General features: G+C 35.5%; 1 protein-coding gene across 2 annotated transcripts in view; it reads left to right on the top strand.

Moving 5' to 3' along the window:
* LOC306854394 (teneurin-4-like) overlaps positions 1-19,696 on the top strand; it is a gene marked incomplete at its 5' end in the record, with an annotated part of 168,383 nt that overhangs the window by 128,105 nt on the left and 20,582 nt on the right. For both annotated transcript variants that reach the window (XM_079392352.1, XM_079392351.1), the window contains 4 exons: positions 1,602-1,834; positions 3,492-3,646; positions 10,821-11,698; positions 16,777-16,949. In XM_079392352.1, coding sequence (XP_079248478.1) covers positions 1,602-1,834; positions 3,492-3,646; positions 10,821-11,698; positions 16,777-16,949 — 1,439 coding nt within the window. The remainder of the gene's footprint in view (positions 1-1,601; positions 1,835-3,491; positions 3,647-10,820; positions 11,699-16,776; positions 16,950-19,696) is intronic.

Raw genomic sequence — 19,696 nt, 5'->3', positions numbered from 1 at the left:
CAATTAATGTTTTTGCTGTCTTAAATTACCTTTCCCACTTAAATTTTCATTCAAGATTTTAAATGCTAAACAGAAGTTGGCTGTTAGCAGTGATAGTTTTTGGCAGATGTGTGTCTAAGCATGTGCCCTGACTAGTCATCTTATGAAGAATGCTTTTCACTTAACATTTTTGTTCTCATGCTGTGACCTTTCTCACTTCGTTCAAAAACAATTAACCCCTCCAGAAAGACACTATTCCAGAAAGGCGAGAACGTTTCACACTTTTTTTTCCTTTTCTTCTGTCAAGAACAACTGCTGAATATTCACACAGTTTCACAAAAGCTAACCTTTATCATGAGTTGAACATTATGATTTCCACCTTTCCTGCAACACAAATTAAATCAGCCAGTACAGTAATTCTTCGTTTTTCACTGTACTTCAGCTGATGGAAATTGCACGAACCTGAAGTAAAATTTTTAAGTGAACAAACTTTATGATCTAGCACTAACCTTTGCATGTCATCCACATTTCACCGCAAGCAGTCTTTGACCACAGATGTAGCCATCAGCAGAGCTATAATTAGAGCATATCACAAATCAACTTGAAAAGTGTAAAATTGCGGTCCAGGTGCCTAGCCTTTATATCGTTTCTCAGAATATGATTAGTACACTATAGAGAGGAAGCTCAGTACATTGCCTCCAGAAATGAGTTTTTTGTTGTTTTTTTCCCCCACTGGTGAGACTCACTCTAGCCTGATTGGAGCAATTTTGTTGGGCTTTCATGTTCTTTAGCCCCCCTGTGTGGTTGTGAGGGATGACTTTGACTGTCCAGCTTTACCATGTAATGGACTGTTTTTTTGGCCTTTTGGCCATTTTTGCTCCAGGAATACATAATGTGTTTAGATAACGGCTCTAGACCACATGCATCTCCAGAGGAAAGTTTCCCTGTAGGGGAGTTGGTGGCATACCTATTTGAATGCGCACTGGCAGCACATTAGATGCTGGGCTGACTGCATTAACCACAGGCTTTACACACACTACATGTGTTTCTATATTTGGAATGAGAGTGGATGCATACAGTAAAAGATTGATGCGAAGAGGACATGGCAGAGATGTCTCAAGCTATGGCAGTGGATCTGTCAACCCTTGATTCTTATTTGCAATGTACATAGACCCTCACTGCAAATTCCCAGCTGTTTGTAATGCATGGATTTAAACGTGATACACGGTTCACGTTACCATGTCAAAATCTTTCAAAAGCCTGCTGTTATTTTGAATTGCTTTACTGCATTATAATTACATTTACATATCATATGAATACATTTTATGAATTAAAAATCTGGGTTAAACTTTATTTTAAGGTGTCCTTGTTACAGTGTAATTATACATTTAAGTGCTGAGTAATATTAATTAACTACATGTACTTACTGTATGGTTAGGGTTAGGATTAGGGTTGCTTGCATGCAATTATGCATAATTTATTGTTGTTATAATAGTAAGTACATGTAACGTGTAACAAGGACACCTTAAAATAAAGTGTTACCGAAATCTGAAATCTCAAACTAATTTTACAAATAAGTACTTTACACAAACTAATTGTTTTTCTTTGTTTGATTTTTTTAGCAATAGTCCTGCGCACAAATATTACCTGACTACTAGTCCTGTTTCGGGGGCCCTATACCTTTCGGACACCAGCAGCAGGAAGGTGTTTAAAGTAAAATCTCTGAACACAGTGAAGGATGTGGTAAAGAATCTAGAGCTGGTGGCCGGCACAGGCGATCAGTGTCTACCCTACGATGAGACGCGCTGCGGGGATGGAGGCAAGGCCGTGGAGGCCACACTTACCAACCCTAGAGGTAAACCTCCATATATCTGAATAACTGCGTTGATTTATTTCAGAGATAGACAGCGATTTTGGCATTACTGGTTCAATTTTCCCATCATTCCCATTAGGCTATGAGCAAATTCCTTTAAATTAAAGATGCTGTAAGCAATTTCTGCTATTTTGCTTAAACTGCACATACTCTACAAGCCCTAAGCAACAAATTCAGAGTAAACCCCAAAACCACAGCATGAAATTGATAGCAAAACCTGTGGTTTGCATACGCTTGCCAATTTTCCAGTATAGAGAGCACCCATTCTCCTAGTGCAGCATATGTAGTGCTCTAAGGGGAATCTTAAGGAGGCTACAGTTAATGTGTCCTTCTATTTTCACCAACACAAAGCAATAATATAATGGCATTTTCTATTCTGTTTTCCATCATTTGAGAGTAAAGAAACATTTGTGACTGAAGCTGTGATTATCGTTGCATTATAAAATGCAAATGAAAGATGACCTACCCAGCGTCACATTTCCCTTTGTCATCCAGAGTGACGTTGAAATGATTCACATGCTCTTAAATAGCTTGAACAGCACCACACGCATCTCTCTTCCCCAGGCTGCTCAATGCCGGGTTGTTGTTCCTCAGACATAAATAATGATTTTAACACATGGATTTTTTTATTAGACTTCTGGCATCCTATTGAGAGTGTTGATGCTGAGAGATATTCATTCCGTTCCGTCTTTACAATTATCACTATAGCATTAATATATCAACTTTGTTTATCCAACTTTGAACATGCATTTAGCATATGTGCAACTTCCTGTTGTTCCGGTTTTGATTCGTTTTATTATGTATTGTTTTACTGCGTTTTGCTTTGCTTTTTTGTTTTGCTTTGCTTTGCTTTGTGTTTTATTTTGTTTTGTCAGTGAATCTGAAAGTTGCACAGGTCACATTTCACATCAAAATCTAAAGGAAAAAAATGGAAATATTAAAAAAAAAAAAAAAAAAAAAAATTGTCAATGACAATTCTCATTCAATTTTATTATTGTAATATAATCAATTTTAATATTATATAATTAATATAATATAATATATGAGAAAGGTATACATTGCCATTTTTTAGGCATATTACCTTCCTCCCTCATTCATTCATTCATTCATTCATGTTAAAGATGATTGTTTTTTTTTTGTGAACAATTATTTTATTGGCTATGTTAAAGATGGTTATTGTTAAATTTAAATTTTAGCAATAAATTATATAATTTGTATTATATTATTTTATTGTGTATGTGTGTGTGCGTGTTTTATTTTATTTTTTATTTTATTAGACTTTTATTTACCTTCTCATTTGTATTTACATTGGCATGCATCAAAGGCTGTTCAACAAATACTACCATTTTCAGTTATTTTTCTTTTTTATATTTTTTTGAATTATGGTTTTGAGAATTGTATTGTATTGTAATTGATTGTATTGTAAATATAATGTATGTAGTGTTACAAAAATAGGCTTAATTATCTTTCAACTATCTTTTTAAAAATGTATTTATTTGTTTAGATTTGTGAAACATCAATCGTCTTGACAGCTATGTAATTCAACTAATTGTTGATCATGTGAAACTATTTTCAGATTCCATCTAGATTCTTTCCTCCCAACAGAGATCCATTCCCTTTTTCTGTCTCTTGTCTCCAGGCATTACTGTGGATAAGTATGGCGTGATCTTCTTTGTAGACGGCACCATGATCCGCCGCATCGATCAGAATGGTATCATATCCACCCTGCTGGGCTTCAACGACTTGACATCAGCACGACCCTTGAGCTGCGACTCAGTGATGGACATCTCACAGGTGGGTAGCCTTCTTGCATTCCCTCTGCGGCTTTCTCACCCATCACGCCTCTTTATAAAGGCCACTTTATGGCAGGATTTGTGAAAGGCCAGCACGACTATACTGTTCTGCCACCATGTTCAGCGTAGTCGTCATGTCAGCCTTAGCGAGGGTGAAGGGTTGCAGCTGACATCTCTTCAGGGCAGGTCAGGGGTCTTTGTGTTCCCTTGGGTCCCAGTAACCCAGATGCTGCCTATAGCTGCAGGCCTATGAAACCCAGTTTCACTCTGACCTACAGCCTAAGCGACAGAGCTGCTCCCTCCATCCCAAAAACACGCTGGCATATACACTCACAGAGACGTGCACTCTCTCGTCACCCTAGGCGCTGGTAACCAATCCAAATGTTACCTGTCACCCCAGGCAAGGAGGCTGCGTTGACTGCCATCTCTAAAGTATAATTTTGGGATGTGACGCTGCCTTAGAGGTCCAGACCTGGAGCTTTTCAGGCTGCTTTGGTTTTCCTTTCCTTTATTTTGCCTGCTGCGTTCTCCCAGTGTCAAGACAATCAACAATACCTGCGGTTATAATGACAAAGAAAATATAGTTGACTGCAATAAGTTTTTTGCCTTGATACTATAGTAAATGTCTTCATTATGCATTTCTTTACCCAATTTTATGTTTTGGAGGTAGCAAAATGAAATGTTCAGTGACTAATTAGAATTACTAGATATCAATGCGGTGTAATCACTCGATCACTGCACTGAACTCATAAAGTCTTTTTTATAGCATCCTTATTGAAAAGTGCAATAGAACTCCACAGGAAGTCGGACTTCCAACTTAGAAACTTTTTTTTTTTTTTAAAACAGCAATTTTCAAATCTTGACATGAAAGTGTATGACGTCACTTTAAAATGGCAGTATCCAGGTAGATGTAGACAGGAAATGGCAGACAAATTATCAGTGAATCAAAGTTGCTGCATTACTAAAAGACTGAGGAAAGCAATTTCTCATTGCTGCAGTATGAAAAAAATACAGAGGAAAATCACAGTGATTTTTTTTTAAATAATAATATGAACATAAATTACGTTTAGGTCAACAAATGTTGTATACTTACTATAATATTTATCATTATATTTTATGCATTATAGTAAGATTTTATTTTATTTTTTTCCTAATAGAGTAATGGGAATTTGTTAACCTTTGATAATGTAATATAGGAACTTTGACTCATTGATATATTTACTTTAAATGTTAATATACCATTCAAAAGTTGTGGCCTCCTATATCAAAATTTCTGTAAAGATGATAATATTATGAAATATTTTAACAATTTAAAAGAGCAGTTTTCAATTTGAATATATTTTAAAATGTAATTTATTCATGTGATGGCAAAGCCAAATTTTTAGCAAGCATTACTCCAATCTTCAGTTGTAACATGGTCCTTGAGAAATCAATAATAATATTATATGCTGCTCCAGAAACATTTCAGTGTTGACAGTTGTGCTGCTTAATATTTTTGTGGAAACCAGTGTGTGTATATATATATATATATATATATATATATAGGCTATATATAAAAACACAGTATGAAGATCATATATTGAATGAATTGAGAAAAAACACGCAACACAGTTTGCTCAATAATGCCTCTGCCGCCTGACTGAGAGGCTTTACTTTGCTGAGAGGACGTGGATCACTGGGGAGACGACCTCCAGCTGCACCACAGAAAAAACCTCTCTAGCCTGAAACACACACACACACACTGACAGAAAGACCACTGCAGTCCCAGCCTCAATGATGACAAATCACACCAGCTTCTGCCAAAGATACTCAGACAGTAAAAAGCATCCATTAAAAATGCATGTTCAGCACACGCTCACTGCATCAAACACGCCGCCGCATTACTTAAGCCTGCTGCTGCCACACTTTTGAGTGCTCATCTGAAGCCTGTTTCATCCCTCTCATACACCGCCTGCCAATTCTCACCTAGATCCAAGAAAAAATATCATATTTTTTGGTGCTGGGGACCAAGTTCATTAACATGTGATGCTCTTTAGGTCCCGATATCTCCGCTTCCAATAAGCCCCCCTTGGAAGCTTCAATTCTGTGATGGCTTCATTCCTTTCCACTTACTATTCAGATCTTGTATTCAGAGCACACCTCGCATTATATTCAAAATTTGTTTGCCTTTCGGGCAGCGCAGGCACCCTGCACGAGTGCTTATGAATTTGAGACTTGGCAAGAATATTTCTTCTCAATTCTTACATTGGTTTCTGGAATAAATATTGTCCTCATCCCCTGCTGAACGTAGAAATATGGTGATAACTGCACATTCTTGGAGGAATGGGAGTATTTAAATGTCTTTTTACTTCAGTGATGGTTATTTTTGGTATGCAGTTCAGGGCTTTACAACTGGGGTTCAGCAAAATTCTGAATGAAAAAAACAAAATAGGAGAATAATTACTGGGATTTGATGTAAAATGTTTATTTTGTTCCATTTTAATTGTCTTTCCTCAAATTAAAATGAAAAATAAATATGAATTTGACTGACCCTTGCTTAGACCTGCCTTAAAATATTACTAAGCATTCCTACCTTAGCAACTGTTGCCATATGTGTTTAGTGTACAGTAAGATTATAAGAGTATCTGTGTGTTCATATTATTATATAATTAGTGCTGTCAAACAATTAATCGCGATTAATCAAAATAAAAGTTTTTATTTACATAATATATCTACTGTGTATATTTATTATGTGTGTATATATAACACACATGCAGTATATATTTTGAAAATATTTACATGTATGTACATGTATATATTTATATAATTTACATAATATATAAATATATTTAATATACATAACATATTTTTCTTAAATATATATATATGCATGTATGTGTATTTATATATACATAATAAATATACACATTACACACACATAAACTATGTAAAAAAAATATATATATATTTTGGATGCGATTAATCGTTTGACAGCACTAATAATAATATAACATAATATTATAGAATATTATCCAAAACAAGTCTTATAATAATGACACAGTGATATTGTGAATATCGTATTGTGAAATATTAATAGGGCTGTTTTACATTTGAATGCATTTTAAAATGTAATTAATTTCTGTTATGGCAAAACTGATTTTTCAGCAGTTTTCAGAGTATTTTTGTGGAAACCATGACATGTTTTCAATGTTTTTTTAGGGTGCTTTGAAAAAGAAAGTTCAAAAGAACAACATGTTTTTGAAATAGAAATCTTATGTAAGATTATGAATGTCTTCACAGTCACTTTGATGAATGCGCCCTTGCTAAGTATTAATTTCTTCAAAAACAAAATTCTTGAGTAGTTGAGAGCTTGAGAATGTTATTCATTTACTTATTGATTCAGGTCATTGTAGTGTTGATAGTAAGAGTTTGAGGTGGGCGGAGCTTAGCGAAAGGTCAACTCTGCATCCTGTTTGCTACTTCAGGAATTTGATTGAAATTTAAACGGTGCGCACCCTGTTATCTACAGCAACGGCTGCTTCAAAACAGCATGACTTCAAACTAAGCGAGCGATTATTTTCCTTTTCATGACGTGAATCAAAATTGATAAGAAATGTCGCAGTCAGGACTGTATTTTGAAAAGGCTGTTTAAGATGCAAGCTGGCTTACATGCTTTCGGACAAGGTCAAGCCCGCGTGTTCTCATTACGCGTGCTTCAGCGTATGTTGAAGGATTTAACGGCAGCTGTTCTAGTGTTGGATTTACGAGGGTGTGAGCCGTTTACTCTCTCTCTCACTCTGTTAGTGTGTGAAAGTGTGAGGAGTAGATGGAGAAATAAGGATACATCCTGTCTATCACTCACAGAGGTATTAAATCCCACCTCCGTCCCCCCCACCCAGACACACAGGAGCTGAATATTTAATCACCACTGTTCAGAAGAAAATGCATTTGATAAACAAAGAATTACCCTGATCTGTTCATCTGTTCATCGAGTGCGTTTTCATCTGGAAAATGTCTTATTTGTCTTTTTTTGTTCCATGCAATGTGCTGCAAAAAGCCAGGGATTCCTGAATCAACATGCTTTCTGGGCCTGGAATAAAATTTGTAGCATTAATTCATCATCGAATCATATCCTAAATGCTAAACCTACCCTGGAAATTGGATGAAAGTGATTGGTGGGTTAGAATGCTGTTGAATCCCTAACCCTGGACTTAACCCTAAAGGTCATCACGTTTACACCCTGCCTCTGAAACGTTCGTCCATCGTAAAAAAAATCCCGATCAGGTTCGATTTTCTGCGTTTTCGCATCCGTAGCATGCATTTTGATAGGAAAGGATGAAGAATACGAAAAAACAGAAAAATGTCAGACTCAGTGTGCAATGACCTTTACTCTGAAATCTGATTTGTTGGACCCTGTACCTAACCTTAAAATCTGATTGGCTATTGGCAGTGTTGCTCCAAGACCAAAAGAAATATGTCCTACTTAAGGAAATCACATTTAACATTGAAAAACAATATTCTCAACAATATTCTCAACAATATTTAAATGCTTTGGCAGTGCTTATTGTATAGTTTTTTTTCTTGAAGTGGTCCAAGAAAATAATAATAATAATGTTTTACAGTTATATGTTGTTATATGTTGGGAAGGGAGTCCTTTCCAAATCATGTTTGGGGCTACTTGACATTAAAAGCCTTGGTTTAGACTCTGAGTTTGCCTTTAAGATGTTTATTAGTTTTGTACACACATATTGCACTTAAAACCAAATGCAATGCTTTCCAGATGATGTTCTTTCACTGACGTCTCGATAAGGTACTGGTAACTTTTCTCGTTCTTTCAGTGATTGTCTAAATTGGAATTTGGTTTCGGTTAAAGCCTGTCCATCACCAGCTCCACTTCTGCTCTGCCGCTCCATGATGTGTCTTATATTAATCCCTCTGCCGTGATAAGAAATCTCGATATCATGTCATGTGTGTGTGTTGTAGGTTTCAGCTCGGGGGAGATATCACTGACCGATATCGAACAGTACATGGTGACTCAGTTAGGCAGTGGGAGTCTTCTTTCTTCTGGTCTTACTGTGACTTAATCGTATCTTAAAATCAATGCATGGTGCTACTTAAGCCATGGCAGTGGCTTTGGCCAATAGATTACTGCAGACCAGCGTCCAGGAGGCAGTTTGATATAGATCAGCTCAGGGTGCGGGCATCATTTCCAGGAATGATTTCCAGGTATTGAGTGCTATGTTTTATGTTGTTGAGGACTTATCGGACAGTCCAGGATCTTCAGGATACTGAAATCCTTACACTTGTGAGATCAACTATTATATGGCTTGTCCCTACTTTTTAACAGTTTCTAGTTCCGCAGGGCCATCGCCGTTTTGAAGATTTTATCAAATGCATTTTGTTAGCTCATGCATTCTGTTGCATTCCTAATTATCTAGGTTATATGTATAAAAGTGCCTCCACTTTGGACATTTTATTTTATTTTTGTTGTAATGTCTGTTTTAGTTGTTGTTTTATAATTAATGCTAATTTTAACTTTTATATTTTTATTCAGTTAGATTTTTTTACTAGTTATTTGATCATACCAAAAGTTGACATTTACACAGACTTGGGTTAAGAATTAGTAAGCACTTCATGTAGAAATATTACCCATAACTCCTCACCCAGAGTGTTCCAGGTATTTTGAATTATCAAGTAGTATTAAGAAGTATTAAGTATTAATGCTAAATTATGCTTTTTAATATTGAGTGACTGTTTGTAGCAATTTCTTTTTTTTTTTTTCGTTTAAATGCCACATCTGCTTGCTTGAGTTTCTGATGAAAATGTCAACATAATGTTTTTCGGTCTCTTCAATTATAAACAGTCACATTTAGGAATCTATTATGAGAAAGTTGGCAAACTTTGAAGGCAGATTTTAATGCGCTACATTAATCATGCTTTTTACATAGCTTTTCTCACTTCTCCATAAAAACCAACATGTCCCAGTCAACGACTACAGATTAGTTTGTGACTTTTATGTAATACTTTTAATATTAAGCTCAGCGTGGTAGCTTTTTGTCTGCATTAAAAGCATCTTTTAATCAGCCTGCCTTGTTAGCGTGCCAAGAACACTATTGAAATTAGACACTTCATACTCGGCCCCTAAGAGAGCGATTACGGTCCCCTAGTGAAGAGAGGGTCAGTGCAAATTCACCTGATTCAATCTTTCCATTCTGAAATTAATAAGCCAAAGCTAGAAAAAGACATCTGTGTGGAGGGGTGACAGATACAGTGCAAGTATGGTGTTTTGGGAGTCCATGGTTTAATCTGATCATTTGACTCACTTTTTCTCTCCTGCTTCTTTCTTATCACCATTTCAACTTCTCTTTTTAACTTTCACGTTTATCAGATAAAGCAGCCTCAACTCGATTACTGTTTGTCTTCTGCGGCAATTGTGACCTATTCAAACCTTTTTCTTTTCCCATCGTATTTGCTTTTCCATTATTAATGTAGCATCTGGCATTTCAGTTTTCACTTCCTCCTCTGTAGAAAAAAGTGCAACACTCAAAGAGAAATGTAACTATTTCTTTGAAATAAAAGTTTCTGCCAACATCAGACGTCAAGTGTTTCTCAGTTAAACAGAGTATTTAAAAGAACATTTACAATAGGCAACAGAGACTGTGTCTGTAATAGAGGAAGTAGCTTAAAAAACAGATCACAATTTATCCATTTTTAAACTTATCAAAGTGTAATAAAATTTTTTTATTGTAATTGTAAAATGTAATAAAAATCTGGTGTACAAATCATCATCCATCATCATCAACTTAAATAAAACATACCATAAGGAGGACTTAATCGAGAAATATGTTATGGCATTTTTTATTATTATTAATAATAATAACATGCCATAAAGAGGATGATTTTTACACTAATAGCAAATATTGCTGAATTTAAATATGTTGATCTTTTTTTATTCAGTCTTTTGTGTATGTCAAAAGCAAGTGTTGGATTTCATTTTTTTTAATTATTTTTTTTGTTTATTTTGTTATTGTTTAATGTAAGAAATAAAGTTGAATTCATTTGTTTGGACTTTATATATATTCTCTGTTGTTATTTGAGTACCTGCTTCATGTCTTCATGTCTTTTTCAAACCTAACAAATACAATATATTCTTAATGTTGCATTATAACAGTGTATTTTTCCCCTGTCTCCCATAGGTGCGCCTAGAATGGCCCACTGATCTGGCCGTGAGCCCGATGGACAATTCGCTATATGTTCTGGACAACAACGTAGTCCTGCAGATCTCAGAGAACCATCAGGTGAGGATTGTAGCGGGAAGGCCAATGCACTGCCAGGTACCCGGCCTGGATCACTTCCTAGTCAGCAAAATTGCCATCCACGCCACCTTGGAATCCGCCAACGCTCTTGCCGTCTCCCACAACGGCTTGCTTTACATCTCCGAGTCGGACGAGAAGAAGATCAACCGAGTCCGTCAGGTCTCAACCAATGGGGAGATCTCTCTGGTCGCTGGCGCCCCCAGTGGCTGCAACTGCAAGAACGACGCTAACTGCGACTGCTACTCAGGCGACGACGGTTACGCCAAAGACGCCAAGCTAAACGCGCCCTCCTCATTGGCGGTTTCACCTGATGGAGAACTCTTCATCGCCGACCTGGGTAACATACGCATCCGATATGTAAGGAGGAACAAAGCGTTCCTCAACCCGCTCAACATGTATGAGGTTTCCTCGCCCATCGATGACGAACTCTACCTGTTTGACGTGAACGGGAGTCACATCTACACTCAGAGCCTGACCACTGGAGACTACCTGTACAATTTCACCTACTCTGGCGAAGGTGACCTGAGCAGCATCATCGACAAGAATAAGAACAAAGTAACCATTCGTAGAGACACAACAGGATTGCCGCTCTGGCTGATGGGTCCTGATGGCCAGACGTTCTGGTTCACTATTGGAACTAATAATGCGCTGAAGAGTGTTGCTGCCCAGGGTCAAGAGCTTGCCATGATGACTTATCATGGAAGCTCAGGTCTGCTGGCCACAAAAAGCAATGAAGATGGATGGACTACTTTCTACGAGTGAGTATACTTTCTACTTTGTTTACTGTTTTCTGTACTATAGGCTGATAACTTTTCCATGGCACATTGAGTGTAGAATACTGCAAAGAAGCTATTTTTATTTGTATTTTATTTTTTATTTTTTTCAGATTTAGCTCTGGCAAGTTGTAACATTTGTGTGAATCATTTATAACGCAAATTTGTAATATTAATAATAAGGTTTTTATACACACAAATAAAATATGTACATTTACACTATTTAAGTGTACATGATGTAAATGTTAATATTCTTATTCTTATCTATAATTTATTTACGTAATTATGAAATACTATTAGCAGATAGATAGATGGATATATATATATATAATATATTGTGTATATTTAACTTTTTGATTTTTAAAATTGTATTATATTTACATATAATATACAAATAAAATATACATTTACAACATATATATGTACAGTATATGATGTAAATGTCGATATATATTATATTGATCTTATATAATCTTAAAATAGTTTTATGAAAATTATTTGTTTTTAACTTTAATATTTTTGAAATTGTAATATTACACAAATAAAAGATATATGTACATAATTGTTTATAATAAATGACGATAATCTTATTTTAAAATTATTTTCTATTGTTATATTGTATAAATTATTTATATTTAACATTGTAACATATTTAACATTATATTTAAATATTAGATTTGTTTTAATTATACTGTAAATGTACATGTAATACACAAAAATATATATAATTTACATGTATGTTATGTAAATATTCATAATCTTACACAATCTTAAATTATTATAATTATTGTTATAATAATAATAATAATAATTATAACAATATATAATATAATAATAATAAGTATTATTATTATTATTCAATTTAAAATTAATATTTTATTTCTTTATTCATATTAAATGTTTAGGGGTAATTACTTCATTTAAAACATCCTTTTCAATGCCCAAAATGTTTTCACAATATTTGTTATACTTATTCAAGCTATATCTTAAAAAGACAAATCAGTTTTTTTCTGCATACAGAGCTTCAGATTCATCACTGTATACTTCACAGCGAGCTTCACTTGACTACTGGAAGCTAAATTTACTCTTGCTCAGCGTAAATTGCAAAGGTCTTGGTTGGCTGTGGGTCATGTTACTGTAGATACAGTCAAGAGTTCACAAGGTCTCTGTGGTTTATTGGACTTCAGTCATCTGCTGTAAGGTAATTGGTTTCAGGAGTATCTCCGACAGAGTTGTTTTTAGAGTTCAGGCACTCATTTTCTTTTCACATTTACACAATCTAACCTTTAATATTCATTTTGATTGTATGAATAAAAAAAATTTTTTATATTTTTATATATATATATATATATATATATATATATATATATATACCAGATTATAAATTGGTCTGTGTCAGACAATGTCCCATTGGGGCACAGATGTTTTTACCTATTGTGTATATAAGGCGGAATTTTGCATTAGTTATGATTTGTTTTGATCAACCAGGAATTGTTATTCTGTGTAGTCACTGGTGGCACAGGCGCACTAGCTAATGTAAGACAGCAATTTTCTATTTTGTTCCAATTACCAATTAAAATGTTAGTTTTGCCTGTAGGCACACTATATTTTTGGCCCTCCCAAACAGTAAATCCATCCTACGCCCCTGTAACTGATTCCATATTAAAAGGTAAACCTTTTTCTAAGAGAAAATGATTTTGACTCGGCCCTCAGTCTGTATAACAACAGAAAATGTGTTTGCGTTAATACTCATGTAGTGTATTAATTAGCATTAAATTCATGTGACCTTGACTGTAGGCAAAACTAATTTAAAACTACTTCACACACATTTATTGTGTGTACTGTTTATTTTAATGTACAAATGCTGCATATTTGATAAGGCACAGTAAATGGTTGTTGATAAGCAGCCATAAGTGGCATTGCCTCAAGCATTGAAGAAAGTTCAGTTTTTCGTCCTTTGTTTCAGTCCCATGCTGTCATATCATTTATTTAATCCCCTGTTTGCCAAATGAACGGATAGCAGGCAACATACATTTACTCAATAATTGCAATTAGTGAAAGAGAAAAACAATAATTAACATCAGGAATAGTTGCTCTGTTGTTTTTTTCCTTCCTAAGCAATTAGATCCGTCCATTCCCTCTGGCAGCATGAGGTCGTCTTTTGTGATAAAGAAAGCTTGGTTGTTGCCCCCCCCCCCCCTCTTTTTTGTAATTTGATATTTTATTTTGCATAATTATTTGAAGGTCAAGCTACCATCTGAGGGTCAAAGTCACTGTTTTCCTGCACTAGAACAGAGCAGCCTAAACTATTTATCCGCACACTCCAAAGTGTGGCAGACACGGTTTATCATCTCTGCCACCTGAATTCATTAAGTCCCTGTGAAGCGTGTGCCTGCGGACGTTACATCGGCCAGGACTCGTGCAGAAACTGTACAGCGAGTAGCGCACAGCCACACGCATAACAAACACTTCTGCTACGATGTGGGTCTATTCAGCTCTAGAGGAAGCGTGTTTTTTGTGTGTACTAACAGACAGTAATAATAATAATTTGATTCAAACTTTCAATTCCACTTTTAGTTCTGAAACATCTGCATTCTTCTACCGAATTAAACATAATTTGCAGTTAACTATCCTTAAAGGATTAATTCACCTACATTTTTTTAATTATGCTCAAAATCTTATATGGAACATTAATATCAGACATTTAGGCTTTTTAGCTTCAAATATGACTCAAATGTATTTAAAAAAATATTTTACAATATTTCTGTTATAGCTGTTGAACTTTCAAAAATGCTATTAATAATTTTAATTATATACGCTAGTTTTTTTATTATTATTAATTAAAACTAAAATTAATATTCTATTTTCCATAGTATTCCATATTAAATATTGCTGTAAATATGCTCATGTTTTCAAAAAATTACTACTATTTAAAAGTTTGGGGTTTAGAATTTGTTTTATTATTATTATTATTCAGCAACAATAAAAAAAAAAAGTATTTAAAATAAATGCTGTTATTTTGAATTTTTTAATAATTTAACAACCCTGAAAAATGATGTCATGGTTTCCACAAATATATGAAGCAGCACAACTGTTTTCAACATTGATAATAATAAGAAATGTTTCTTGAGCAGCAAATCAGCATATTATTATGATTTCTGAAGTATCATGTGAAACTGAAGACTGGGGTAATAATGCTGAAAATTCAGCTTTGCATCACAGGAATAAATTACATTTTAAAATATGTATTAGAAAATAGAATACAGTTATTTTAATTAGTAATAATTCTAAATTATAATAATGCATTTTAATCACAATATTACTGTTTTTACTGTGCTGTTGATCAAATACATTCAGTCTTGGTGAGTATAAAATCTCACCCGTGCCAAACATTTGAACAGTAGTCCATGCTTTTTCAAAATCATGCCAGGATTTGAAAAGAAATACTCATGTTTTCATTTCAGTCATATGACCACAAAGGGTCTCAGACAGATCTAGACATTCACACTGTTGTTTACGAATGCTTTCTTCCCCCCGCTGCATTTGTGTCCTGTAATGTGAACAGCAGCCGTGACTCAGTGGTACATCTCGACCAACACTTCAATCCCAGGGTGCTTTGAGGCGGTCAGTTCTCCATGACTACAATAGACTGCTGCTCTAAAAAGGAGATGTTTGGTCACCGAGATGAATCAGTCGGCACTTACTCCACATTCGGCCTGCTGAGAGAGCGCTCACGTGGAGGCTGGCAAATAAAAAATATAGGGAGGAAAGGAACAAAGTAGGAGAAGAAAACAGGATAATTTAGTTTGCTTGCCAGAGAACAGAATAAAACCGTTGTGGGTCGACTGCAGTCATTCACTGCTCTATTTAGTTGCCAGCCCCTAACCTCCTTTCTCTGCCTCTTGAAAAAACGGAGCAGCAAAAATTATAAGATGAAAAGCGTTTGGGATGAGGAATAAAGAGGCTGATAAGATACGTATCACAAAAGCTTTCCTCTTTATTACCTCTACAAATGAAAACGGAGGAGACACATTTTGTTCTTTACACTGATTTTTCTTTAGCGCGTAGAGCCTATGAAGTTGGTATTATAGTTTAGTTGGTCCAAGCACCTGTGTGATAAGGAAATCTTGGATTTAAATCTCAAAGATATTGCATGAAAGTCATAGAAAATAAAATGAGTATCTCCACCAAACCAGGTTTGTTATTTTGGAAGATCTTAGTGTTTGTTGGTTTCTTTCACAGAATACTTGCTGCTGTCACATCTAGTTGGTCGAAAGATCTGTCTGTAAGAGTACCGCTCTACACTCAGTTCTTTCTCCCAGTGAAATTGTCATATTGCATTTTATTTTCAGAACCGAGCAATTTCAGATTACCCAATGAATTTGACTCTGTACAGCTTGCCCTACAGTGATAGTTGGTTTGAAGCTCAAACTAGTCGTGTTTTCAAGCAAAAATGAAATTTCTGTCATTTTCTCAGCCTTTCTTTCTTCTGTGGAACACAAGAGTCAACTAAATTGGGACCCAAACAGTTATTTCACAAAATATCATCTTTTGTTTTCCACAGAAAAAAGTCGTGAAGGCTTGGAATGACATAAAAAAAAAAAAAAAATGATTTTCATTTGTCTAAAAGCACTGAACTTCACAAGCCAAGAGGGCCACATTCAAATACAACAAGCCTGTTGGGAAAACTGAACTTGTATAAGAATTTCTTCATGCCGTTGCTTAACAATTAAGGTCAGTTTTGTTGCAGAGATTAAAGTTGAAGTGCTATTTTTCTGCTACTTGCTTAAGCATACTGAACTAGAACAATAATGATGTCTGCCACAGTAGTAAACGGATTCAAAAATCGAGAGAGGACCTTCAGCCCTTTTCCATTATGTTCCAAAATATTTAGTTTTGCGGCACAGTTACATTTTTCTTTGGCTGTTCTCTTGCTTGTACAGCTCACTTTGACAGTCCCTTATTAAAAAGCCAGACCTGCATTTGATTGAAATCCACAGTTGGTATCATTAAAGACAAGTTGAGCCATCTTTTTTCACACTCTGTTCTCTCCATCTCCTCAGGTATGACAACTATGGGCGGCTGACAAACGTGACTTACCCTACGGGCAGGGTGAGCAGTTACCGCACTGATTCAGACAGTACTGTACGGGTGCAAACCGAGGGCTCCAGCAAAGAGGACATCACAGTCACCACCAACCTCTCGGCCTCAGGAACCTTCTACACGCTCATGCAAGGTAAGAATATCTGCAAAGCACTTATTGAGCACATTCTAGGGGACAATTTTTGGGAATTGGGTAAAGTATTAGCCTAGACACTATAAATTCAGTACATTTCAAGGGTTAGTTCACAAAAATGAAATTCTGCCATCATTTACTCGCCTTCATGTCGTTCCAAACCTGTATGATGTGACCACCCTTGGTAAGCTACAAAACTGGAAAAAAGAAAATCATAATGAAAGTAGTTAATATGACTTGAGACTTCTGAAGCCATTCAGTGACTGTTGAATCATAAAGTAACTGAACTGAACTCAAGAACTGGATAAAATAATGAAATGTACTTTTAAGCTAGTTATTTTTAATTAATCATTTGTTCGTGTTCACAAATCACGTCAACAGTCAACAGCTCATTAGAGGGGAAGATTATTAGTGAATAAGATTTTTTTTATTCAGCAAGGATCAGTTAAATACACTAAAATTACAGACATCTGTAATGTAATAAAATATATATTTTTAAATAAATGCTGCTTTTAAAAAAATACAAAAAATAAAAACAAAACTTCTTTAAGCTGCACAACCATTTTCAACTAATACGCATGAGATGAAATTTTTCTTGAGCACCAAATTAGCATATTAGAATCTTTTCTGAAGGATCATGTGTAAAGACTGCTGAAAATTCAGCTTTTTCAAAACAGAGTTTTGAAGTCGTCATCGGATTGGTTGAATTATACAGGATTTCTGGGAGACGTGTGTGTCGCGTTCTTTTACGTTTCCGCCTGAAAACAAAAATGCTGTGGCGCCAAACCCCCTCGTGAAAGAAGAAAGCCGTCGTTTTTACAACTGATGACGAGCACTTGACAGGATCAACTAAACGCTAAATTTGTAAAAGTATGTGAAAATTTTAGAATCTTTCAGATATGTCCAAGAGTTTTACACTGTCTGTTATTGTGGCGACATTTCCACGCCCCTAAACATGACTCGGAACAAAACAAAACGTGATTGGTTGCTTTACCTGTCCATCATATGGCTTCTTGGGCGGGCATTGCCATTCAAAGCAGCCAAAGTTCCCAGACCTTCAGCCGTCAGTCTAGGACTAGGCTTTAGAAGACTTATAGTGTTCAAGTGACTTGTACCAGTTTTGTGGTCATATTTGATCACTAAGAAGATTATTCCAATATCACGTTATACAAAATATTACATTAAAAACACTTGGAAATGACATGAGGGTGAATAAATAAAGGAAACAAAGGAACTGTTCCTGTCACCCAAAAGTAATTACTTCCTTTGTTCTCTTATATACTAGAAACTTAGTAGCTGTACATAAAGTAAAATAACTGTGAGGCAAAATTGAAAATATGTTTGTGGGAAGCAAACAAGCCTCTTCGTGAAATCAATAGAGGCATGAGTGTTTGTATTTTCTCTAAAATCGCAAGACCGCCCACTCATGAAGACAGAAGTCCAGATTGATTTCCTGTCCACCACTTTTGTTTGTTCCAGCCTCCCATTTTCACCAAGCTCCTGCTTTTCCTGTCCGTCTTAGAGAACCAAATCTTAATCACTTTGGCCCTCGAGACAGAGGGGTGTGGTTGGGGTCAGGGGCCGCCATTCTAGCTTGTGATTTTCCTTGCATACTTTGGCATTTCGATATCCTGTTTTTCACCTAACCAAGCGCTCCATCGATTCCCGATAAATAGCTTTGAACTCCCTGTGCCCTGCTCTATTTCCTCAGAAACTGTAAAGATTGTTCTGCGCTCCTGTGAGCGTTTGATTTGAAGGGCTGTCCTCCTCCCCTGGGCTCCAATTGGTTTACTGACGACTGCTGCTGAGAGAAGAGGTAGCAGGCGTAAAGTTCTGCTGGTGTTCTTATCCTAGACTAAGTTAATGGTCACCTACTCATGGTGACCTTGTCCTGGACATCTGCTGGAGAGAGAAAAAGAGGGCTTACTGCCAAACGCTTTGCTGCTAATTAATTCACTATTGTCTGCTTTGTAAATGGAAACCAGTTTGGCTTTAGCTCCAACACAGAGTTTCACGCACGCAATCTGGATATGCATTTCACAGAGGTGGTGACCTTGTGCTGTTTATTGACTTTCCAAGCTTGAGTGAGCATGTGTTCGATTTCCAGGTCATTCAGTCAGAGGTTTTGTTCAGGGCACCAATATTATTTACCTGAATAAGGCATCAATAGATAAATATGCAATAGCTGCTTATACATTTGACATTGCTATGATCCAATTTATCCACAACTTTGTTTATCTTCAAAGACAGTATACAGGACGAAATGGACAACTCATGGTGTTGAATCATTCAATGTGGCTTTAAGTCCTGCCTTTTAATTAAAAGCAAGCCAATTATGTTTTTTAGAATTTTTTGAGATAAAGACGTTAAATTTAAGATGCCATTGTTGTCATTATTTGAATGAATTTTATGAAAGACTGTTTCTTCTTATAAATTGTGAGATAAAGTTTAAAATAGAAATAGTCATATCGTTAGATATAAATTCTTAGTTACAAGAAATGAAGTCACACTGCAAGATATGAGATACAAGAGTTGCAGCTGCTAGAAATAGTCATAATTACAAAATGTAAACGCAACTTTATTTGTCGCAATGGGACTTTAAAAGAAATATTGTCACATTGTGAGTTATAAATTTGCAATTACGAGATATAGTCACATTGCAAAATAGGAAGTTGCAACTGCTAGATAGTAAATCACAATTATGAGATCTAGTTAGATTTCAACAAATAAAGTTGAGTTTGAGAAAT

This window comes from Barbus barbus (genome assembly GCF_936440315.1).
Source record: "Barbus barbus genome assembly, chromosome: 34".
Classification (NCBI taxonomy): Eukaryota; Metazoa; Chordata; class Actinopteri; order Cypriniformes; family Cyprinidae; genus Barbus; species Barbus barbus.
Note: the sequence above shows the minus strand (reverse complement) of the source record. Positions and strands in the feature narration are given on the sequence as shown.